Source organism: Berghia stephanieae, chromosome 15 (genome assembly GCF_034508935.2).
Source record: "Berghia stephanieae isolate SIO BIC M18660-M18661 chromosome 15, UCSD_Bste_1.3, whole genome shotgun sequence".
Taxonomy (NCBI): domain Eukaryota; kingdom Metazoa; phylum Mollusca; class Gastropoda; order Nudibranchia; family Aeolidiidae; genus Berghia; species Berghia stephanieae.
Genome location: NC_088374.1, coordinates 3,447,239 through 3,474,738, shown reverse-complemented (window position 1 = coordinate 3,474,738; position 27,500 = coordinate 3,447,239). Strand labels below are relative to the sequence as shown.

Genomic DNA, 27,500 nt, shown 5'->3' with positions numbered 1-27,500 from the left:
CATATCCCTACTACTCCAGTCGGCAGCAGCCTCTTATGGTTTTCACACTACTATGTTATGACGATCGACCAATCAGCAAAGTCTGGTCAGCATTCGTGCACCGTCGCAACCCGCCGAGTCGCATCGTCACAACACACCGTTCGACTAGATGCCTGCCGTCTCAGGTTCTTGCCCACAGCGAGTACATGTTGGACAGGTAGAAAGACCCCACCGAAAAGCGCACTGGCCGTGAGGCAGCTCCTCGACCGAAGCCGATTCGCATTCACCCAGTGTCGGCCATGGTTCGATCGTCATAACATATTAGTCTGAGTACCATTAGAACCTTCTGCCTTAGGGCCGACCCACACCAGAGACTGACTCCGACGACCCGGCACTGCCGTCCTATGCCGTCTTGGGGATAAAGACGTCGGGCGCGGAAAAAAAAAAAACAATAATACAAAGAATAAAGAGAAGAGCCGCTAGGCCTACCCATATCAAGCACTTGACGTCTTCTGTCGTTTTTTTTTTTTTTCCTTTCGAGCTTGGTATGGGTAGGCCTAGCGGTTCTTCTCTTTATTCTTAGTGTTTTATCCGGAAGACGGCAGAGGACGGCAGTGCCGGCTCGTCGGAGTCAGTCTCTGGTGTGGGTGATCTCTTAAGAGTACCGATGCTATGCATTTAGGTAAACAGCTCACGAAATCCGTAAGCCTGATTATACATTCCAACACACAAAAGTATGCGTAACCTTAGATGTCTAAAGTCTAATTGATATGATTTAGTGAGAGCTAATCCTTCATATGGCTGTCTAAAAACAATAACAGGAATTAAGCAATTTTAGTTTACCCTTTCCTGTCCATTAACCATCAATTTTTTATCTATACACATTATATCATCAACTTCATCATCAATAACAATAATAATAACAATAATAATACTAATATTATTAATAATAATGACAATAATTATGATAATAACAATAATAATAATGATAATAGTAATAATAAAAAATAATAATAATAATAATAATAATAATAATAATAATAATAATAATAATAATAAATAATAATAATAATAATAATAATAATAATAATAATAATAATATAATAATAATAATAATAATAATAATAATAATAATAATAATAATAATAATAATAATAATAATAATAATAATAATAATATAATAATAATGTTAATAATAATGATATTAATAATAATGATAATAATAATAATAATAATAATAATAATAATAATAATAATAATAATAATAATAAATAATATAATAATAATAATAATAATAATATAATAATAATAATAATAATAATAATAATAATAATAATAATAATAATAATAAATAATAATAATAATAATAATAATAATAATAATAATAATAATAATGATTAATAATAATATATAATAATAATATAATAATAATAATAATAATAATAATAATAATAATAATAATAATAATAATAATAATAATAATAATAATAATAATAATAATAATAATAATAATAATAATAATAATAATAATAACAATGATACCGGTTATTCATTTTACACCTGAGTATGGTGAGCATGAGAGAATGCGAGTACAGTGTTTTTTCCAAACACTCAATTGTGAAAAGAGCGAGGCTCGAACCCAGGACCTTCCGATCTGAAAGCTAGTATCATATTACAAGACGATATTATAGACACGCAGAAACAAACAACCAATACAAAAGCCAAAACAAATAAAAAAGATTTTGGACAAAAAGCTACTAACATGACAACGGTAAGATATTAGACAAAAAGCTACTAACATGACAACGGTAAGATATTAGACAAAAAGCTACTAACATGACAACGGTAAGATATTAGACAAAAAGCTACTAACATGACAACGGTAAGATATTAGACAAAAAGCTACTAACATGACAACGGTAAGATATTAGACAAAAAGCTACTTACATGACAACGGTAAGATATTAGACAAAAAGCTACTAACATGACAACGGTAAGATATTAGACAAAAAGCTACTAACATGACAACGGTAAGATATTAGACAAAAAGCTACTAACATGACAACGGTAAGATATTAGACAAAAGCTACTAACATGACAACGGTAAGATATTAGACAAAAAGCTACTAACATGACAACGGTAAGATATTAGACAAAAAGCTACTAACATGACAACGGTAAGATATTGGACAAAAAGCTACTTACATGACAACGGTAAGATATTGGACAAAAAGCTACTTACATGACAACGGTAAGATATTGGACAAAAATCTACTTACATGACAACGGTAAGACATTGGACAAAAAGCTACTTACATGACAACGGGAAAATATTGGACAAAAATCTACTTACATGACAACGGGAAGATATTGGACAAAAATCTACTTACATGACAACGGTAAGATAGTGGACAAAAAGCTACTTACATGACAACGGGAAGATATTGGACAAAAATCTACTTACATGACAACGGTAAGATATTGGACAAAAAGTTACTTACAAGACAACGGTAAGATATTAGACAAAAAGCTACTTACATGACAATGGTAAGATATTAGACAAAAAGCTACTTACATGACAAAAGTAAGATATTGGACAAAAAGCTACTTACATGACAACGGTAAGATATTAGACAAAAAGCTACTTACATGACAACGGTAAGATAGACGAAAAGCTACTTACATGACAACGGTAAGATATTAAACAAAAAGCTACTTACATGACAACAGTAAGATATTGGACAAAAAGCTACTTACATGACAACGGTAAGATATTGGACAAAAATCTACTTACATGACAACGGTAAGATATTGGACAAAAAGCTACTTACATGACAACGGGAAGATATTGGACAAAAATCTACTTACATGACAACGGTAAGATATTGGACAAAAAGCTACTTACATGACAACGGTAAGATATTAGACAAAAAGCTACTTACATGACAACGGGAAGATATTGGACAAAAATCTACTTACATGACAACGGTAAGATTTTGGACAAAAAGCTACTTACATGACAACGGTAAGATATTAGACAAAAAGCTACTTACATGACAACGGTAAGATATTAGACAAAAAGCTACTTACATGACAACGGTAAGATATTAGACAAAAAGCTACTTACATGACAACGGTAAGATATTAGACAAAAAAAGCTACTTACATGACAACGGTAAGATATTGGACAAAAAGCTACTTAAATGACAACGGTAAGACATTAGACAAAAAGCTACTTACATGACAATGGTAAGGTTTTGAATAAAATCTCCTGAGAGGGTGGACTTTGACCTTGAGTCGTGTAGGACGTGACCTTGACATTGTATGATGTATCGGGTTCAAGGCCACTAACGTTCACATTGGTCGAGCCTCTTACAAGGTCAATTGTTTTGAAATCTGATAACAATAATGTAGTAAAAAGTGATAAAGATAATAATATAGCCATACCCTAGAAAAAGAAATATATTTAAAAATTTGGCCAGAAAACTCGTCCTTCAAATATTGATCGATTTAAATGATTCTCAACTTGGTAAAAAGTCTCAAACCTGGGACTTAGGGAAGTCCCAGGTTCGAGAGCTTTTGCCAAGATGAGGTATATTTAAATCGATCAATATTCAAAAGCTCAAGATTCCTGGCTAAAAATTTGTTTTTCTAGAGTATGGTAAAATGATGACTATATATATGTTGTTTGTTTTTTTTTAATTGAGATAATACATAGCGCAATATCCACTAAACGTGCTCAAAGCGCTTTACAGGTGATCATTGACCAACAGCAACACTTAACGTGTAGGACGGGATATGACACCTGTAACCTGTTAGGCGATAATATAATTTTTTTTTTTCGGTCAGAGACAATCGTTGTTAGGCACCAGGTTCTCATTTTACCCCTGAGCGCGGTGAGGGAATGTGAGTAAAGAGCCTTTTCCAAGGAATTAACTATGCGCCGAGTGAGGCTCGAACCCAGGATCGTTTGGTCTAAAAGCGAGTGCCATACCATTAGACCACATAGCTATACAATATTAATCCCCTGAATTAGATGGCTCTGAAAATGAAAGCGAAGGGACGCGTTTGTTTCCAGGTTCAGAATCCTGAATTTTGATAATGATGATGATGTTAATAATAGTAACATTAATGGTAAAACTAATAATAATAATAATAATAATAATAATAATAATAATAATAATAATAATAATAATAATAATAGTAATAATAATAATAATAATAATAATAATAATAATAATAATAATAATAATAATAATAATAATAATAATAATAATAATAATAATAATAATAATAATAATAATAATAATAATAAATAATTAATAATAATAATAATAATAATAATAATATAATAATAAATAATATAATAATAATAATAATAATAATAATAATAATAATAATAAAATAATAATAATAATATTAATAATAATAATAATAATAATAATAATAATAATAATAATAATAATAATAATAATAATAATAATAATAATAATATATAATAATAATAATAAATAATAATATATAATATAATAATAATAATAATATAATAATAAATAATAATAATAATATAATAATAATAATAATAATAATAATAATAATAATAATAATAATAATAATAATAATAATAATAATAATAATAATAATAATAATAATAATAATAATATCAATAATAATAATAATAATAAATAATATAATAATAATAATAATAATAATAATAATAATAATAATAATAATAATAATAATAATTAATAATAATAATAATAATAACAATAATAATAATAACAATAATAATAATGATGATAATAATAATTAATAATAATAATAATAATAATAATAATAATAATAATAATAATAATAATAATAATAATAATAATAAAAAGAATAATAATAATAATAATAATAACAATAATAATAACAATAATAATATAATAATAATAATAATAATAATAATAATAATATAATAATAATAATAATAATAATATAATAATAATAATAATAACAACAATGATGATAATAATAATAATATAATAATAATAATAAATAATAATAATAATATAATAATAATAATAATAATAATAATAATAATAATAATAATAATAATAATAATAATAATAATAATAATAATAATGATAATAATGATAATAATGATAATAAATAATAATAATAATAATAATAATAATAATAATAATAATAATAATAATAATAATAATAATAATAATAATAATAATAATAATAATAATAATAATAATAATAATAATAATAATAATATTAATGACATTCGGAGCCAAGAGTCCACGGATTAGGAGTTCATCCCAATTTCTATAGCGTGAACGGACAATTTAAATTGTTTGCTACCCAATATATAGGACACTAGTCTTTCGCAATGTACTTTCCGCCAGATCTACCAGGCCCAGCTACCCAATCACTACTGGGTGGACAGATTGGTGGGTGTTGTGGGGGGGGGGGTTCAGAAAAACATGTGGACTGCATCCGGGATCGATCTTGGTCCCCTTTGCATGTGAAGCGAGAGCTCTACCAACTGAGCTATCGTGCCTCCAGAGTATGGTAGTTAAAATTGTGGTTAACATTCGTTTATTTATTTATTTATTTATTTATTTATTTATTTATTTATTTATTTACTTATTTATTTTTTTCCATATTTATTCTTTTTTTTATTTATTTATTCAATCATTTATTTATTTATTTACTTATTTATTCATTTATTTATTTATTTATTCAATCATTTATTTATTTATTCATTTATTTTTTTTTTTATTAAATCATTTATTTATTTATTTATTTATTTAATCTACCTGTCATGTTTTGAATGACGAGTCTATAGGCCAGCACGGGGCAGCATGGATCCACTTCCGGTGCTGTCCAAGTTAGATACACCCTTGTTGGTCTTTTGTCCACCACTCGTAGGTCATCGATCACGTGAGGCGGTTTGTTTACGTCACTGCTTGACATGGATGGAGTCTGGTCTATAAAGTTCAAAAGTTCAAAATTTCAAAAGTTTGTTTTTAGGCAATTGGGTTCAGTAGTCTGATGTCACACCGCCCGGCAACGGCGACCATCTTGGTTCTAAACAAAGAAAATCATTATTTTTATTCATCTTAACTACGCAACTACCACATCATCTCATTCATCTGTGGTGTTTCAATAATCCTGTTTTGTTGATAAAGGGGAAACCTGAAACGTTCATTTGATCTGTTTTTATAATTTAATTGAAGCTTACATTCAACTTTACGTTATTATTTATTTCTTCGAGCTTAGAGAAGCAATATTTATACTATAATAATTATAACAAATTATAATAACAAATCACTTGGAGAGCGCGCTTAAAATAAAACACGAACTCACAAAGGGAAAAAAAAAAACAAAAAAAAACTACAGCACTAAAATAAATTAAATTAAGTAAAGGCTGTTTGAAACAGTTTAGTCTAAAAATTGGATTTGAAAGAGTTTAAAGTTGGAGAGATTCTGGTTGTGGGTGACAGGGAATTCCAGATTTTTGGTGTTGCATTAGAGAAAGATCTGGGACTTGAAAGAGTTAAAAGTTGGAGAGTTTCTGGTTGTGGGTGACAGGGAATTCCAGATTTTTGGAGCTGCATTAGAGAAAGATCTGGGACTTGAAAGAGTTAAAAGTTGGAGAGTTTCTGGTTGTGGGGGACAGGGAATTCCATACTTTTGGAGTTGCATTAGAGAAAGATCTGGGACTTGAAAGAGTTAAAAGTTGGAGAGTTTCTGGTTGTGGGTGACAGGGAATTCGAGATTTTTGGAGCTGCATTAGAGAAAGATCTGGGACTTGAAAGAGTTAAAAGTTGGAGAGTTTCTGGTTGTGGGTGACAGGGAATTCCAGATTTCTGGAGCTGCATTAGAGAAAGATCTGGGACTTGAAAGAGTTTAAAGTTGGAGAGTTGCTGGTTGTGGGTGACAGGGAATTCCAGATTTTTGGAGCTGCATTAGAGAAAGATCTGGGACTTGAAAGAGTTAAAAGTTGGAGAGTTTCTGGTTGTGGGGGACAGGGAATTCCATATTTTTGGAGTTGCATTAGAGAAAGATCTGGGACTTGAAAGAGTTAAAAGTTGGAGAGTTTCTGGTTGTGGGTGACAGGGAATTCGAGATTTTTGGAGCTGCATTAGAGAAAGATCTGGGACTTGAAAGAGTTAAAAGTTGGAGAGTTGCTGGTTGTGGGTGACAGGGAATTCCAGATTTTTGGAGCTGCACTAGAGAAAGATCTGTTGGAAAATTGTGTTCTAGATGTAGACGTTCTAGTTTCGAGTTGAATGGCGATGGAGGATCGTAGATTTCTTGATGGGTCTAGTGGTATGACACTCGCTTTCGGATCGAAAGTCCTGGGTTCGAGCCTTGCTCGGTGCATAGTTGAGTTCTTGGAAAAAGGCTCTTTACTCACATTCTCTCACCGTACTCAGGTGTAAATCGAGTCCAAGCTAGATGCACCCTTTGTTGGTGTTTTGTGCAACAACGATGTTTACTTTTACACATTCTGATCACATGACATTTAAAAACGTTCGACTAGCCAGCATGAAGAATACAAAGTACCGATTATCTTTGTTTAGAACTAAGCTGCTGGTTGCCAACCTGTGCGGACGTGACGTCAGAATAGTGGATCCTATTTTAGAGCATGGCAGATACATTTAGAGATAGAACGAAATTGACGTCACTCAGGTCTTTGGTGTTGTTTATTTTGCCACCCACGTTTATGAGCAATTCTCACTTAACTGTATTAACCAGGCTATAAACGTTGAAGGTCACACATAGTTCTCTGTAGTGGTCCGCCATATTTTGTGACTTTCGATCAATTTTGTGAGTTTCATAGCCAAGCGCACATTATCTATAGATAGTATGCGCTTGGCTAAGAAGATCACAACATTGCCATCTGGAAGTATAACGGACCAACACACAACATTGTGTGTATCCATGAACGTTTATAGTCAGGTTAATACAGTTCAGTGAGCATTACTCATAAACGCGGATGGCAAAAAACAATAACAAGGACCTGAGTGACGTCATCTTCGAACTATCTATACATGGACAAAATGAGGAGGTGAGTAAATGTGACCCGTATATAAGGGAACAACACAAAACAAACAACGTTTCGGCCGTTGCCCTTCTTCAGGTAAACATTATTATATGTCGTACCTTCATAATTCTCACCGCCATATTTCTTCACCAAACCAATCATGGTCATCTTCGTCATCATCGACGTAGTCGTGGTTGTGTCATAACTGACATCACCGCCCCCTTTTCCTTCCTTCTCGGCGTACAACACTTCAATAGGTTTGAGGGCAACGTACACCCATTTGGAATACGGGCCGGTTCCATTTTTGTTGATGGCAGCGATCCGAGCCTTGTATGTTTTATTCGTTTTTAAACCTGAGGGGTGGGGGGGGGGGGGAGAGAGAAAAAAGAAAGAAAGTAAGACAAAAAGAAATTGTACAGTGTAAGACCACATAGCCGGATATTTTGAAATGTGGACTAGTGTCTCGACACCCCGAAACTAAGTTATTTTGGTAAAAGACAACAAACGAAAAATGTTTGCTTTTATATAATGCGCTCAATGAAGAAGTATGGAAAAGAACACAGCAGAAACCAGTGGGAGAGGATATAGGAAGAAGACGATGGAGGTGGATTGGATACACGCTTAGAAAGAATGACTCCACTATAACAAAGAACACAGCAAAAACCAGTGGGAGAGGAAATAGGAAGAAGACGATGGAGGTGGATTGGACACACGCTTAGAAAGAATGACTCAACTATAACAAAGAAAGTATTGGACTGGAACCCTAAGGGCAGAAGATCAAGGGGAAGGCCACGAGGAACATGGAGAAGAATTAAAGAAGCTGATATACAGAGAAGTGGTAAGACCTGGAATGAGATAAAAAAAAAGTTGGCTCAGGATAGAGAAGGATGGAAACTGTTTGTCTGTGGCCTATACCCTGACCCAGGGTGAAAAAGGCAATGTTGATGACGATGGTGATAGAGAAGGATGGAAACTGTTTGTCTGTGGCCTATACCCTGACCCAGGGTGAAAAAGGCAGTGATGATGATGATGATGATAGAGAAGGATGGAAACTGTTTGTCTGTGGCCTATACCCTGACCCAGGGTGAAAAAGGCAATGATGATGATGATGATGATAGAGAAGGATGGAAACTGTTTGTCTGTGGCCTATACCCTGACCCAGGGTGAAAAAGGCAATGATGATGATGATGATGATGATAGAGAAGGATGGAAACTGTTTGTCTGTGGCCTATACCCTGACCCAGGGTGAAAAAGGCAGTGATGATGATGATGATGATAGAGAAGGATGGAAACTGTTTGTCTGTGGCCTATACCCTGACCCAGGGTGAAAAAGGCAATGATGATGATGATGATGATAGAGAAGGATGGAAACTGTTTGTCTGTGGCCTATACCCTGACCCAGGGTGAAAAAGGCAATGATGATGATGATGATGATGATAGAGAAGAATGGAAACTGTTTGTCTGTGGTCTATACCCTGACCCAGGGTGAAAAAGGCAATGATGATGATGATGATGATAGAGAATGATGGAAACTGTTTGTCTGTGGCCTATACCCTGACCCAGGGTGAAAAAGGCAATGATGAGGGAAGGATGGAAACTGTTTGTCTGTGGCCTATACCCTGACCCAGGGTGAAAAAGGCAATGATGAGGGAGGGATGGAAACTGTTTGCCTGTGGCCTATACCCTGACCCAGGGTGAAAAAGGCAATGATGATGATGATGATGATGATGATTAGAGAAGGATGGAAACTGTTTGTCTGTGGCCTATACCCTGACCCAGGGTGAAAAAGGCAATGATGAGGGAAGGATGGAAACTGTTTGTCTGTGGCCTATACCCTGACCCAGGGTGAAAAAGGCAATGATGAGGGAGGGATGGAAACTGTTTGCCTGTGGCCTATACCCTGACCCAGGGTGAAAAAGGCAATGATGATGATGATGATGATGATGATAGAGAAGGATGGAAACTGTTTGTCTGTGGCCTATACCCTGACCCAGGGTGAAAAAGGCAATGATGAGGGAAGGATGGAAACTGTTTGTCTGTGGCCTATACCCTGACCCAGGGTGAAAAAGGCAATGATGAGGGAAGGATGGAAACTGTTTGTCTGTGGCCTATACCCTGACCCAGGGTGAAAAAGGCAATGATGATGAGGCTCAATGTGCTTTAATGTTGCTGCTGGAAGTTCGAAGAAATAAATAACAATGTGAAATTGAATGTAAGCTTCCATTCGATGAAACAGATAAAATGGACGTTTCGGTTTTCGCCTTTCTCAGCAAAACAGAGTGAATAAAACACGACAGATGAATGAAATATTGTGGTAGTGGCGTTGTTAATATGAATAATTCATAATAATAAATAGAAATATAAATGAATAAATAAATAATTTTCAAAATACAAAAAAATAAAATTAATACAATAAATTAGCGATTTTTAAAATGTTTTGATCTTCGTGTGCCTTTTTTAAATTTCAGATTTTAATTCCTTCATACCGGTTATGACGTAGCTCCGCGAAGTCTTTTCAGTCAGGAGATAGAGCTGGCCACGCCTATCACCTTGACCTCTGACACTGATCTTATATCCGGTGAGGGGAGCGTTGCGGCTGCGCAGTGGTGGAGCGGCCCACCGTATTTGGAACGACTGGTTAGAATTGAATAAATAGAGGGAGGGGGTAGGGAGGGGGGGGGGGTGGCAGGGGGGAGAGGAAATGAATGTAGTATGTTTTAAATATATATGTGATCCTTCGTCTCAAATCGGTATTAAGTCGGGATGATTAAGATGCTGAAAATTGAATTTGTAGCCATAAAAGACTTAAGTTGAGTTTATTATGCTTTATAGAGGAGAAGGAACATCATATTTTACTGTGCTAAATACCAACGTTTCATATTTTTGACCAGTTTAACTACAATTTGACTTTTTAGCATCTGGTCCATCCCGACATAATACCGTTTTGACACGAAGGGTCACGTATAAGGAAAGATATTGACGTCACTTAGCTCTTTTTTTCTTTTTTTTTTTCTTTTTTTTTAAATCTTTTTTTTTTTTAGACAACCAATATAATGTAGTTATATAGTGATGTAAATAAATAGATGAATAATCAGGTAAATGAATAATAAAACAGATTATAAATAGATTAATAAATAAAAATATAAAGACGTAAACGAATACATAATATTTGTTTGTCGATATAAATGCATCAGTGAGTATAAAACTTGAAATATATATATATATATATATATATATTTATATATATATATATATATATATATATATATATATATATATATATATATATATATCATAAAAAGCGGGGATTAACATTAATATGTAGAGATTTAACGTTTCGACTTGAGCATGATTCGGTTTTACTTTTAGGGGGTTGATTTTAGGTTGACCTGGAACTGTCCAAATTAGTAGGAGGTGTGGTTTGAAGGAATTGTGGGAACGGTTACAATAGGGGATAAAATAGGGCGTTTGTCATCAAAACAGGATTCTGCATTTTACTTCACTTTGCGCTGCACTTTTCTAGTAAGCTGCAAGTTCTAACATCCTACTAAGAATCTTTATTTTACGGACTTAGAAATAGTCCAAGTATATTGAAAATGGTTACATGGGCAAAATGGATTAACATTTGGATTGATTTTACGGATTTGGAATTTATGAAACTGATTGAATTATGACCATGCTATTTGATTTGGATTTGGGATTCATCACAACAAATAAAACTGTAAGAAATGAAACTTGGAACCTGGACTTTTATTTGAATGTCTTGATGTTGTACATTCAATAGGATTCAATAGTCGTACCGTCAATTCCTTCCTAATGACGTATGGTAACTTAATAACACTGGCTCTAAACTATCGGAACAATAGCGGACGCCGTATGAAATATTTCTCCGGCGAGCTTAAAAGCGTACCCAGAGGAAAAAAACCCCCATCAATTTGATCATGTTTTGACTTTTACACATTCTGATCACAAGGCATATGAAAAGGGAATGAAAAGTTCTCGCCAGCATGAAGAATAAAAAGTAAAGATTTTCTTTGTTTAGAACCAAGATGGCCGCCGTTGCCAGGCGCGTGACATCAGACTACTGGATCCAATTATCAACACAACGGCCCTTGATTGAACTCTTTAGTCATTATTAACATTTACAACACAACGCAAAGGGATATGAATACCATCTATCAAAAAGTCACTATAGATAGTTCGAAGATGACGTCACTCAGGTCTTTGTTATTGTTTTTTGCCATCCGCGTTTATGAGTAATGCTCACTGAACTGTATTAACCCGACTATAAACGTTCTTGGATACACGCAGTTTTGTGTGTTGGCCCGTTATACTTCCGGATGGCAATGTTATGAGCTTCTTAGCCAAGCGCATACTATCTATAGGATGATAAGCGATTACGGGACCTTCCGATCCGAAAGCGAGCGCCATACCACAAGACGACGTAGTCCCATAGTAGGCATTGTGTAACATAAAATATCGTTTATATCAACGTGTACACATATGCAGGTCTGACATCCTAACACACTTATGGACCTAGTTTGACATTGTTACAAGGGACAATATTTTCTGTCATTTTTTTTGGGGTTTTTTGGGTGAGATTTCCATTACAGCAATGAGCCCTTAACGAACTGGGTTATCAGACCTGCGAATAGGTACACGTTGGTCTCGTGGAGACTTACTGTAGCGTTGATGATTTGTGTCCTCGTTATCTTGGGGGGTCTGGATGGTATGGCGGACAATGTCCTGGCTGTAACCTTTGACCCTTTGACCTTCAATGACCTATCCTTCTGGAAACCAAAGGAGGTCACAGATGGGTTGTGTAGATGAAGATAATATCCAGAAATTGACAAAAATACTTTTCAATATGCGCTATATACGATTCTTTCATCTCTTTTTACTCATTCAACGAGTTATTTTTATCGTGCCAAATAACACAACGAGCTTGCGAGTATGTGTTATTGCACGAGCATAACAATTAAATTTCACTTTCACTTACTGAACTAATGTTCGAAATAATATTGTAGAAGTCAAATAAAATTATACTTTAAGTATTATATAAATAGCTCCTTTCATCAAAAAGTTGTTCACTATCATTTCATGGGTTTTGTTTCTAGAATAATACACACACACACACACACACACACACACACATAATATATATATATATATATATATATATATATATATATATATATGTGACCCCTCGTCTCAAAACGATATTAAGTCGGGATGATTAAGATGTTGAAAATGGAAATTGTAGCCAGAAATATCAGACTTAAGTTGAGTCATATTTTACTGTGCTAAATACAAACGTTTCATATTTGTGACCAGTTTAACTACAATTTGACTATTTAGCATCCGGTCCATCCCGACATAATACCGTTTTGAGACGAGCGGTCACACACACACACACACACACACACACACATATATATATATATATATATATATATATATATATATATATGTATGTGTGTGTGTGTTTGCGTGTGTGTGTATGTGTATGTACCATATATTCCACATTGAAAAACATTATGTATATAAATACTACGAACCAGTATGGGCGTAATGACAAACGTGTACACCATATTTGGTGATAAGTTGTTGACGACATATGATGACGTCATGGGTGACAACGAGGCTCGAATCTGTCGCTTGTTGCCATTGGCCAATCCTGCCGCCATAGCTATAGAATCCAGTCTCTGATTGGTCTTATCCGTTAGCGTCCATGACAACCGCATTGACGTAGAGGAAATGGGCGTGGCCCTCAGTTCTTGAATAGTTGTGTTGTAAGAATGGACTGCTGTACAAGATGGGTGGAGAAAACAAAGCAAAAAGCAAACAAACAAAAAATAAGTAAAAATAAAAGAGAACAATAAAAAAACCCAAAAACACCAAAAAAAATAAAAAAAAAATAAAAAAAAAAACTCAATACAACGCATCGTGATTGTCTTTTGTACATCATCTTATTCTTCATATTTTCCATCCTCCTCCTTCTTTTCTTCTTCTTCTCCCTATTTTTTTTTCTTTTTTTCTTCCTCGTCCTCCTTCTCCTCTTCCTTTGTCCTCCTCCTCCTCCTTCTTGTTCTTGTTCTTGTTCTTTTTCTTCTTCTTCTTCTTGTTCTTGTTCTTGTTCTTCTTCTTCTTCTTCTTCTTCTTCTTCTTCTTCTTCTTCTTCTTCTTCTTCTTCTTCTTCTTCTTCTTTTTCTTCTTCTTCTTCTTCTTCTTCTTCTTCTTCTTCTTCTTCTTCTTCTTCTTCTTCTTCTTTTTCTTCTTCTTCTTCTTCTTCTTCTTCTTCTTCTTCTTCTTCTTCTTCTTCTTCTTCTTCTTCTTCTTCTTCTTCATCATCATCATCTTCATCTTCCTCAACAATAATATATAAACAAACAAAAGAACAAACATACGAAAATACGAAACTAAAACTACTTCTCACATCTATCATCGGGAACTTGGACCTTGATGAATTTCGTCCAATGTCCTGACCTTTGACCTTTGATCCAGCGAACTCGAACGTTATACGTCTTCCCGGCCTCCAACTGACTGATCACGTGACGCCTCGACGGTGAGAAAACGGTTCTGCGTGGAGATTGAAAAGAGAATTCTGCTTTACTTAAAAAAAAAACAAAAAACAACAACAACAAAAAAAACAAAAAACAAAAAAACAAACAAAAAAAAACAACAACCCAGATGTGACCGTTCCCCTCAAAACGGTTTTAAGTCGGGTTGGTTAAGATGTTGAAAATTGAATTTATAGCCAGAAATATCCGACTTGTGTTGAGTTTGTATGTCTTATTGAGGAGAATGGATACCATATTCTAGGGTGCTAATGCCAACAATTTATATTTTTGACCAGTTTAACATTTAATTCGGCTTTTAATCATCTGGTTCGTTGCAACATAATACCGTTTTGACACGATGGGTCACAAATTTAAAAATTTGGCCAGAAAACTTGTCCTTCAAATATCGATCGATTTAAATGACTCTCATTTTGGAAAAAAAACTCTTAAAAGAGAGATTTCGCCGAAGTCCCAGGTGTGAGAGTTTTTGCCAAGATGAGAGTCATTTTAATCGATCGATATTTGAAGGACGAGTTTTCTGGCCAAATTTTTAAATTTTTAAATGTGTTTTTTTTCCAGAATACCACAGAATTCTTATTGATTGACTATCGACGAAACACGATGTCAATAAAATGAAATGTGAATAAAAACACGAATCAACTACCAATACGCAAAAATACTGGAATGAGGTCCTTTTCTCATTTCGGAGCCTCTGTTTGGAAGGCCTTAAGACAGATCATTCGTGAACAAGAATCTTTGTCTAATTTTAAACGTTCGCTTAAAACATTTATTATGTTTCGATTTTAGTAGATGATATGAGAATACTCTTCAACAGTCGTAACGTCACTTCCCTCGTAATGACGCATGGTAACTTAGCAACGGGTTCTAAACTATCGGAACAATGGCGGACGCCCTTATGAAATATTTCTCCGACGAGCATAGAAGCATATCTAGATGAAAAAAACATTATCTGACCATGTTTTGACTTTTACACATTCTGATCACAAGGCATATGAAAAGTTCTAGCCAGCATGAAGAATAAAAAGTACTGATTTTTGTTGTTTAGAACCACGATGGGCGCCGTTGCTGGGAGACGTGACATCAGACTATTGAATCCAATTAAATAGGCGTCTGGTTTGTTTTGTGTTGTGTGTATGTGTGAGTGTGTGTGTGTGTGTTTGTGTGTGTGTGTGTGTGTGTGTGAATGAGTATGTTTCAGCCAAAGTAATTTGTAATTTAAGCGCTTAGAATCTGGTGTCTCGGAGTTATAGCGCTATATAAGTTGTCAGTATTATCATTATTATTATTATTATTATTATTATTATTATTATTATTATTATTATTATTATTATTATTATTATTATTTTTATTATTATCATTATTATTATCAAGGGATGAATTGGGTCTAATTATTAGGAAAATCTTTCAAAAAAATGATTTTGAAAAATAAAAAAACCCACGATATCTTATTATCTTCGTAATAATATTATAGAAGTCCACATTCTTAATCGGAATAGAAAGAGTCAAGGTTACAAACCGGTGTGTTGATAAATGACAACCGGCTGGCGAATAATGTTTTGAGTATTTTAGCTAAACGCATAACACCAATAGATAACGATTTCGTTAACCACCAATCAGCAATGGGCATGATCTATATTACATTTCCATGTGCTCGAGGTCATTGGTCACATTGGAATATGTGCTCAAAGTGAACCACAGTTTTTTTGAAATATCTAACATCACGATTGGTCATTTTGTTCAGCTTGACACATGGGTAAGTTTACAATTGGATTCAGTAGTCTGATGTCACGCGCCTGGCAACGGCGGCCATCTTGGTTCTAAACAAAGAAAATCTTTACTTTTTATTCTTCATGCTGGCGAGAACAGTTCATTCCCTTTTCATATGCCTTGTGATCAGAATGTGTAAAAGTCAAAACATGATCAAATTGATGGGGTTTTTTTCCTCTGGATACGCTTTTAAGCTCGCCGGAGAAATATTTCATACGGGCGTCCGCCATTGTTCCGATAGTTTAGAGCCAGTGTTACTAAGTTACTATGTGTCATTAGGAAGGAAGTGACGGTACGACTATTGATGGAAGCGATCTTAATTCATGTTTCCGTCCAACCGAGTCATTAATCACATGATCTGCTGGTGTCCAACGATTGGATATTTCTTACCAAATGTAAACACGCTGCTTTGTTTATGAAATTTGTAAATATAGATGGTTCGAAGATGACGTCACTCAGACCTTTGTTATTGTTTTTGCCATCCGCGCTTGTGAGTTGTTCTAACTAAACTGTATATATAGTATGCAGATGACGTCACTCAGGCCTTTGTTATTGTTTTTGCCATCCGCGTTTGTGAGTTGTTCTCACTAAACTGTATTAACCTGACTATAGATAGTATGCAGATGACGTCACTCAGGCCTTTGTTATTGTTTTTGCCATCCGCGTTTGTGAGTTGTTCTCACTAAACTGTATTAACAAGACTATAAAAGTTCATGGTTACACAGAGTTTGTGTGTTGGTCCGTTATACTTCCGGATGGCAATGTTGTGAACTCCTTGGCCAAGCGCATTCTATCTATAAACCAGACTATAAACGTTATGGTTACACAGAGTTTGTGTGTTGGTCTGTTATACTTCCGGATGGCAATGTTGTGAACTCCTTGGCCAAGCGCATTCTATCTATACCCGTGTCAAGCTGAACAAATGACCAATCGTGATGTTAGATATTTAAAAAGCTGTGAACACGTTTCACTAAGTGGGTCATTTGAGCACATTTTGCAATGTGACTAATGACCTCGAACACATGGAAAGTTAATATAGATCATGTGATTGATGACTAGGGTGGACGAAAACATGAATATAAACTTGAGCTTTTATATAGCGCAATATCCACTAAACGTGCTCAAAGCGCTTTACAAGGGGTCCCTGGCTAACAGCAACACATAACATGTAGGATGAGACATGACGCCTGTCAGGCGATATTACAAATTTTTGGGACAGAGACAACGCTGTTAACGGCCAGGTACTCATTTTACACCTGAGTACGGTGATAGAATGTGAGTAAAGAGCCTTCTCCAGGGACTCAACTATGCGCCGAGCGAGGCTCGAACCCAGGACCTTCCGATCCGAAAGCGAGTGTCATACCACTAGACCACAGAACCGCACACATATAGATCGCTCCCATTAATATTGATATTCTTACCTATAATTTGACTTATCCGTCTCATCTCCGTCGCCATATTGAATGGCGTAGAGGCCGACATTTTTGTTGATGTTGTTGTTGTTGTTGTTGTTGTTGTGGTTGTTGTTGTAGCCGTTATTCTTCCACTCTTTCCTGCCCTTTCTGGCTGGGTCCCGCCATCTTATCTCCACCGACCCAGGCAACAAATGGCGGTAGGACAACTTCCGGATGCTGCTGCCTAGGGACTTCCTCTTGGATTCTAGGAACGATGGGAGAAAATATGTTACCCACCATATCTAAACGGTATTTTAGCTTTTATATAGCTTTATTATGCAATGTTGGGCATATCGTAGCTCAATATCGATATATCAATATGCATGACAATGTCGAACCATATCGATTTCAAAACGTTATATCGATATCAATTTCAGTTATGCCAAAATTGGCCATACGCAGAATCGCATTTCTTTTAATTATAATAAACATTAAATTTAATTTAATCAAATTGACCTTTCATAGAGCGCAATATCCACGAGACATGACGCCTGTTAGGCGATATTATAAGTTTTTTTTTTCGGACACAGACAACACTGTTAACGACCTGATACTCATTTTACACCTGAGTAGGGTGAGAGAATGTGAGTAAAGAGCCCTTTTCCAAGGACTCAACTATGCGCCGAGCGAGCGAGGCACGAACCCAGGACCTTCCGATCCTAAATCCAGTGTCATACCACTAGACTACAAAACCGCTAGTGCAGTGGATTTTTTTTTATTTTACTCATCAAAACCTTTGAGTATTTCAACGTGGTCTTCGTTTAGAACCAGTTACTATGAGGGAAATGAAGTCACGACTATTGAATCGTATTGAAAACCCCAGTACTAAAAGTACATCAGACACATTTCCATAATTTTGAGCTAATCGGTGATAAACTCAAACCATAAACACACCAGCTGCTCACACTCATCAATTTTGTTCATGATAAACACTATCCAAGCGTTGCCTTCGTAAAGTTATGGCCTGATACTGTGGCCTTCGTTAAGTTATGGCCTGATACTGTGGCCTTCGTAAAGTTATGGCCTGATACTGTGGCCTTCGTAAAGTTATGGCCTGATACTGTGGCCTTCGTAAAGTTATGGCCTGACACCGTGGCCTTCGTAAAGTTATGGCCTGATACTGTGGCCTTCGTTAAGTTATGGCCTGATACTGTGGCCTTCGTAAAGTTTGGCCTGAAAACTGTGGCCTTCGTAAAGTTATGGCCTGACACCGTGGCCTTCGTAAAGTTATGGCCTGATACTGTGGCCTTCGTAAAGTTATGGCCTGATACTGTGGCCTTCGTAAAGTTATGGCCTGATACTGTGGCCTTCGTTAAGTTATGGCCTGATACTGTGGCCTTCGTAAAGTTTGGCCTGAAAACTGTGGCCTTCGTAAAGTTATGGCCTGACACCGTGGCCTTCGTAAAGTTATGGCCTGATACTGTGGCCTTCGTAAAGTTATGGCCTGATACTGTGGCCTTCGTAAAGTTATGGCCTGACACCGTGGCCTTCGTAAAGTTATGGCCTGATACCGTGGCCTTCGTAAAGTTATGGCCTGACACTGACCAAAAAATGACGTCAAAATGCCAGTCTTTTGCCAAAAAAGAAAACAAATTGTGAGTTGTATTCAATAGTTCAACCAATGAAATGACTTGTTTCCATGAGCTCTACTAACGACAACTCACAAGGCGGTGCAAAAACCAAATAATGACGTCAGACTGCCAGTCCTTTTGGATTTCAGTATCAGGCTATAGATAGTATGCAGATGACGTCACTCAGGCCTTTGTTATTGTTTTTGCCATCCGCGTTTGTGAGTTGTTCTCACTAAACTGTATTAACCTGACTAAAAACGTTCACGGTTACACAGTGTTTGTCCTTTATACTTCCGGATGGCAATGTTGTGAACTCCTTGGCCAAGCGCATTCTATCTATAACATAACGATGGCTACGGTTATAGCCTGATACTGAAACCCGAAAAGGCTGGCCTTTTGACGTCATTATTTAATTTTGCACCGCCTAGTGAGTCGTCGTTAGTAGAGCTCAAGGAAGTAAGTGATCCCATTGGTATGTGGCAAAGGACTGGCATTTTGACGTCAGTTTTTTGGTCAGTGTCAGGCTATAACTTTACGATGACCACGGTCAGGCTTTAGATAGTTCAAATATGACGTCACTCAGGTTTTTGTTATTTTTTTTTTGTTTTTTTGCCATCCAAGTTTATGAGTAATGCTCATTGAAATGTATTAACCTGACAATAAAAGTTCATGGATACACACAGTTTTGTGTGTTGGTCCGTTATACTTCCGGATGGCAATTTTATGAGCTTCTTAGCAAAGCGCATACTATCTATAACTTTACGATGGTTACGGTCGAAGTAATCAACAATGCTTATCAAAATGTTTATCGATTTTCGATATATCGATATTAGCTACAGGTGGTATGTAAAAAAATACTAAATAAAATGTTACCTAAGACAGAGGCTTGAGGCACTTCAAATTCGAGAGTGATAATTAATGGCCAGGTACTCATTTTACACATGAGTGCGGTGAGAAAACAAAATGTGAGTAAAGAGCCTTTTCCAAGAAAATAGCTATGCGCCACTCAGAGTGGAATTCGAGCCCACGACCTTCCAATCCGAAGGCGAGTGTCATACCACTAGAGGACAAGACCTCACCAATAATAATAAAATTAATAATCATATTAACAATAACTATAATAATAATAATGGTGATAATAATAATAATAATAATAATAATAATAATAATAATAATAATAATAATAATAATAATAATAATAATAATAATAATAATAATAATAATGGTAATAATAATAATAATAGTAATAATAATAATAATAATAATAATAATAATAATATATAATAATAATAATAATAATAATAATAATAATAATAATAATAATAAATCAGGCAATAGATAGTATGCAGATGACGTCACTCAGGCCTTTGTTATTGTTTTTGCCATCCGCGTTTGTGAGTTGTTCTCACTAAACTGTATTAACAAGACTATAAAAGTTCATGGTTACACAGAGTTTGTGTGTTGGTCCGTTATACTTCCGGATGGCAATGTTGTGAACTCCTTGGCCAAGCGCATTCTATCTATAGTCAGACAATCGCTGTGTATCTAACTAAAAAGGCATGTGAAAGAAGTAGTTGAATGTAACGATACATACACATCTATATACACGTCTTACACGGACATGTGTTGGTATACTACACACTACTTGACACACACACACACACACACACACACACACACACACACACACACACACACACACACACCACTTACCGGCAAAGCATCCACCATAGGAAAATAGGACCACGATGATGAGCCAGCACGTTGCAACACGCATGGTTGTGTTGCTAGTGGTCGATGTGTACCTTGGATTTAGATCATAGAAGAGCACACCACAGAACACACATGTTTTGGTTTTTTGTCTGAATCAAGTTGGAAGTGCATTTTTTGAAAAAAAATAGAAATTGTATGAAGTTTGGGTAACTAAATCGTTGCAATTTTGTATGAAATGAATGACTCAGCTTTTTGTTAGTCCACATAAAATGAATGAGAATTAACTTGACGTCACACAGGTCTTTGTTATTGTTTATAGTAGGAATGAATTTGACGTCACACAGGTCTTTGTTATTGTTTATAGTATGAATGAATTTGACGTCACACAGGTCTTTGTTATTGTTTATAGTATGAATGAATTTGACGTCACACAGGTCTTTGTTATTGTTTATAGTATGAATGAATTTGACGTCACACAGGTCTTTGTTATTGTTTATAGTATGAATGAATTTGACGTCACACAGGTCTTTGTTATTGTTTATAGTATGAATGAATTTGACGTCACACGGGTCTTTGTTAATGTTTATAGTATGAATGAATTTGACGTCACACAGGTCTTTGTTATTGTTTATAGTATGAATGAATTTGACGTCACACAGGTCTTTGTCATTGTTTATAGTATGAATGTATTTGACGTCACACAGGTCTTTGTTATTGTTTATAGTATGAATGAATTTGACGTCACACAGGTCTTTGTCATTATTCATAGTATGAATGTATTTGACGTCACACAGATCTTTGTCATTATTCATAGTATGAACGGAATTGACGTCACACAGATCTTTGTCATTATTCATAGTATGAATGAATTTGACGTCACACAGGTCTTTGTCAATATTCATAGTATGAATGAATTTGACGTCACACAGGTCTTTGTCAATATTCATAGTATGAATGAATTTGACGTCACACAGATCTTTGTCATTATTTATAGTATGAATGAATTTGACGTCACACAGGTCTTTGTCATTATTCATAGTATGAATGAATTTGACGTCACACAGGTCTTTGTCATTATTCATAGTATGAATGAATTTGACGTCACACAGGTCTTTGTCATTGTTTATAGTATGAATGAATTTGACATCAGACAGGTCTTTGTCAATATTCATAGTATGAACGGAATTGACGCCAGACAGATCTTTGTCAATATTCATAGTATGAACGGAATTGACGTCAGACAGATCTTTGTCAATATTCATAGTATGAACGGAATTGACGTCTGACAGATCTTTGTCAATATTCATAGTATGAATGAATTTGACGTCAGACAGATCTTTGTCAATATTCATAGTATGAATGAATTTGACGTCACACAGATATTTTTCATTATTCATAGTATGAATGAATTTGACGTCACACAGATCTTTGTCAATATTCATAGTATGAATGAATTTGACGTCACACAGGTCTTTGTCATTATTCATAGTATGAATGAATTTGACGTCACACAGGTATTTGTTATTGTTTGTAAAAAGCACACAAAAGATTGTCGGTATTCCCTTCTTTATCCTTGCTTTGTTTTTGTACACCCAGATAGAGATAGAGAGAGAGAGAGAGAGAGAGAGAGAGAGAGAGAGAGAGAGAGAGAGAGAGAGAGAATGAGAGAGAGATAGAAAATTTAGATAGAATGAAGTTGACGTCACTCAGGTCTGTGTTATTAGGTTTGCTTTTTTTGCCATCCACGTTTATCAGTAATTCTCACTAAACTATATCAACCAGACTATAAATATTCATGAATACACAGAGTTTTGTGTGTTGGTCCGTTATACTTCCGGATGGCAATGTTGTGGGCTTCTTGGCCAAGCGCATACTATCTATATTAATTAAGAACTATGTTTATAGTTGGACAGCAACAAATCACGTGATCGATGACTCGATTGAAAGAAAACCTGAATACAGGTGGCTCCCATTTCGGTATAACATAATGCATAGAAGGAGCGTAATTCAGGTCATTGAGCTCTGTGTTTCTTGATTTTAGACAGCCATTTTGGAGATTTAAAGAGAGAGAGAGAGAGAGAGAGAGAGAGAGAGAGAGAGAGAGAGAGAGAGAGAGAGAGAGAGAGAGAGAGAAAGAGTGAGAGAGAAAGAGAGAGGAAAAGGAGAGAGAGAGAGAGAAAACGAGAGAAACATAGGGAGAGAGAAAGAAAGAGAGAGAGGGAGAAAAAAGAGAGAGATAGACAGAGAGAGAGATAAAGAGAAAGAGAGGGAGAGAGAGAGAGAGAGAGAGAGAGAAAGAGAGAGATAGAGAGAGAGAGATAGATAGATAGATAGATAGTTAGATAGATAGATAGATAGATAGATAGAGAGAGAGAGAGAGAGAGAGAGAGAGAGAGAGAGGGAGGGAGAGGAGTGACGTCTTCTTTGTTTCTTCAATAGTCTGCCCGTAGCCATCGTTAACATAATATAGATAGAATGCGCTTGGCTAAGAGGTTCATAACATTGCCATCCGGAAGTACCACGGACCAACACACAAACTCTTTGTAACCTTAAACATTCATAGTCTGGTTAATACAGGTTAGTGAGAATTACACATAAACGCGGATGGCAAAAAAATAAAAATAAAAAATAAAGAAACGATAACAAATACCTGAGTGACGTCATCTTCAAACTATCCCTAGAACCGTCGGCATCGTTATGTAACAGCCTAACACTGAAATCCAAAAGGACTGGCAGTTTGAGGTCATTATTTGGTTTTTGCACCGCCTAGTGAGTTGTCGTTAGTAGAACCGTAGCCGTCGTTATGTTATAGCCTAACACTGAAATCCAAAAGAACTGGCAGTTTGACGTCATTATTTGGTTTTTGCACCGCCTAGTGAGTTGTCGTTAGTAGAACCGTAGCCGTCGTTATGTTTTAGCCTAACACTGAAATCCAAAAGGACTGGCAATTTGACGTCATTATTTGGTTTTTGCACCGCCTAGTGAGTTGTCGTTAGTAGAACCGTCGGCATCGTTATGTAACAGCCTAACACTGAAATCCAAAAGGACTGGCAGTTTGACGTCATTATTTGGTTTTTGCACCACCTAGTGAGTTGTCGTTAGTAGAGCTCATGGAAACAAGTTATTTCATTGGTTGAACTATTGAATACAACTCACGATTTGTTTTCTTTTGTGGCAAAAGACTGGCATTTTGACGTCATTTTTCGGTCAGTGACAGGCCATGACTTTACGATGGCTACGGTATCAGGCCATAGACAAACAATTTCCATCTTTCTCTATCTTGAGCTAACATTTTCATCTCGTTCCATGTCTTATCATTTCTTTTATGGATACAATTAAGATGACGTCACTCAGGTCTTTGTTATGGAATTAATCACAAACTTGAATGTCAAAAAAAAAAAAAAAACAAACAAACAAAAAAAAACAAACAAAAAAAAACAATAATAAAGACATGAGTGACGTCATCTGCGTACTATCTTTTAGTGAGGTATTGTTTACAACTCACAATACGCTTCAACAGTTGTAACGTCATTTCCTTCCTTATTACGCATGGTAACTTAGTAACACTGGCTCTAAACTATCGGAACAATGGCGGACGCCCGTATGAAATATTTCTCCGGCGAGCATAAAAGCGTATCCAGAGGAAAAAAAAAACACATAAATTTGTTCATGTTTTCACTTTTACTCATTCTGATCACAACGCATATGAAAACTTCTCGCCAGCGTGAAGAATATAAAGTAATGATTTATTTTTGTTTAGAACCAAGATGGCCGCCGTTGCCGGGCGGCGTGACATCAGACTATTGAATCCAATTAACATTAATTCCTCATGGTCTTCATCTTCTCTGTATGACATTGTTTTTCCTTTGGCTTTAGCATCAGGCTTTTAGTTAACGGCTATGAGGTCTTGTTATCGGAATGTCCAGGGTTCGAGCCTCGCGCTCGGCGCATAGTTGAGTCCTTGGAGAAGACTCTTCACTCACATTCTCTCACCGTACTAAGGTGTAAAATGAGTACCTGGCCGTTAACAGCGTTGTCTGTGTCCGAGACATTGTAATATCGCCTACCAGTGTCCGAGACATTGTAATATCGCCTAACAGGCGTCATGTCCCGTCCTACATGTTAAATGTTGCTGTTGACCAGGGACACCTTGTAAAGCGCTTTGAGCACATTTAGTGGATATTGCGCTATAGATAGTATGCGCTTGGCTAAGAAGCTCATAACATTGTCATATAATGGACCAACACAAAAAACTGTGTGTGTCCATGAACGTTTATAGTCGGGTTAATACAGTTTAGTGAGAATTACTCATAAACGCGGATGGCAAAAAACAATAACAAAGACCTGAGTGACGTCATCTTCAATCTATGTATATAAAGCTCAATTAAAAAAAAAGAAATTTAACGAAGGCAACGGTCCATCCAGAAAATTCAATCACTTCAGTTCACATCCATGCTAAATCATGTTCACGATACTATGTTTTTTAAAAAATGACACACACACACACACACACACACACACACACACACACACACACACACACACACAGAAACATTTTGTTTCTCACAATGTAATCCATCCATTAAGAATTGAATAAACCAAACAAAAAAACAAACAAAACAAAACTATTAGATAGAGTATTTGACGAATAAACTTGTATACGATGTTGACTCGGGACTCACTCTACCATTCAAACACTTACCCCACTCAAACACCCTTGTGATTACATCTCATTCAAGCAGTGTTGCCAGGTTATTTTCAGGCATTGCGCCAACTGGATTTTTAAAAATCTGCCAAATACCACAAAAAGTCTGCCAAACCATACTATTTATAGATAGTATGCGTTTGGCAAAGAAGCTCATAACATTGCCATCCGGAAGTATAACGGACCAACACACAAAACTGTGTGTATCCATGAACGTTTATAGTCGGGTTAATACAGTTTAGTGAGAACAACTCACAGACGCGGATGGCAAAAAACAATAACAAAGGCCTGAGTGACGTCATCTTCGAACTATCTATCGGTAATAATTGAGCAAAATCGAGGCCTCTGAAAATAACATCTGCCAAACTGCAAAACCGTTTTGTTTTTTTTCTTCTGCCAGACGACTTCAAATTCTGCCCCCGAAAAAGGACATTTGGCAGAAAATCGGCCAAATTGGCAACCCTGCCTTGAAGTTGCGTGTGCTAATACAATTTGGATACAGTACATAGATTTATGCAACGATATGGTCAAAGAACGTCATTATATTTGTGTGTTTACAATAAATTATAGTAGGAACGAATATGGTGTCACCCAACTCCGTGTTATTTGTTTATAGTCATCCGTTTTAGTGATCAGTTCTCACGGGTTTACAAATGTGACCCCTCGTCTCAAAAACGGTATTAAGACGGGATGATTAAAATGTTGAAAATGAGAGATAACATGCTTAAGTTGAGTTTATTATGCTTTATAGAGGAGAAAGAATATCATATTTTACTGTGCTAAATACCAACGTTTCATATTTTTGACCAGTTTGACTATAATTTGACTTTTTAGCATCTGGTCCATCCCGACATAATACCGTTTTGAGACGAGGGGTCACAAATAGAACGAAGTTGACGTCACTTTGTTTTTTGGGTTTTTTTGTTGCTATTCATGTTTACGAGTAATTCTCACTTAACTATAGATAGTATGCGCTTGGCCAAGAAGCTCATAACATTGCCATCCGGAAGTATAACGGACCAACACACAAAACTGTGTGTATCCATGAACGTTTATAGTCAGGTTAATACAGTTTAGTGAGTATTACTCATAAACGTGGATGGCAAAAAAAATAAATAAATAAGAAAGACCTGAGTGACGTCATCTTCGTTCTATCTATAGATAGTTCGAAGATGACGTCACTCAGGCCTTTGTTTTTGTTTTTGCTATCGGCGTTTGTGAGTTGTTCTCACTAAACTGTATTAACCAGACTATAAAAGTTCATGGTTACACAGAGTTTGTGTGTTGGTCCGTTATACTTCCGGATGGCAATGTTGTGAACTCCTTGGCCAAGCGCATTCTATCTATAGAGAGCTTAATACCGTAGCCACGATAATACTCACTGAGAGTCTTGTATTCGGTAAATCTATGATACAAACAACGGGGAGTGAAGCGTTGCTTACACAGTAAAAAACTACACACTACACACTACACACTTGAGAATCCACTCAAAAGTAGAAAACGGTAAGGGCTGCCTGAAGCCGGTGATCGTAAAATACTAACGAAAGAGTGAAAATGGAAAAATATCATAAAAAATAACTTGTATCGTCTGTACAGAAAAACAGACAATGGACGTTTCGGGTACAAACCCTTCCTCAGCACAACAATACACAAATAAACGTGGAAAACTAATAAAATATCATG

At 35.6% G+C, this 27,500-nt stretch overlaps 1 protein-coding gene across 17 annotated transcripts in view; it reads right to left on the bottom strand.

The window, feature by feature from the left end:
* LOC144960650 (fibronectin-like) overlaps window positions 1-27,500 on the bottom strand; it is a 96,811-nt gene that overhangs the window by 64,313 nt on the left and 4,998 nt on the right. Inside the window, exons 1-10 of one of the 17 annotated variants that reach the window (XM_078893905.1) lie at window positions 25,815-25,862; window positions 21,113-21,261; window positions 17,796-18,033; window positions 14,463-14,605; window positions 13,585-13,832; window positions 12,709-12,816; window positions 10,513-10,660; window positions 8,146-8,379; window positions 5,793-5,963; window positions 3,220-3,375 (exon numbers count right to left, since the gene is read on the bottom strand). In XM_078893905.1, the coding sequence (XP_078750031.1) occupies window positions 3,220-3,375; window positions 5,793-5,963; window positions 8,146-8,379; window positions 10,513-10,660; window positions 12,709-12,816; window positions 13,585-13,832; window positions 14,463-14,605; window positions 17,796-18,033; window positions 21,113-21,176 (1,510 nt within the window). In that variant the 5' untranslated portion in view covers window positions 21,177-21,261; window positions 25,815-25,862. Of the gene's footprint in view, window positions 1-3,219; window positions 3,376-5,792; window positions 5,964-8,145; window positions 8,380-10,512; window positions 10,661-12,708; window positions 12,817-13,584; window positions 13,833-14,462; window positions 14,606-17,795; window positions 18,034-21,112; window positions 21,954-25,679; window positions 25,863-27,500 lie in introns of those variants that run through there. The other 16 variants (XM_078893918.1, XM_078893909.1, XM_078893916.1 and 13 more) reach the window with 16 other exon arrangements.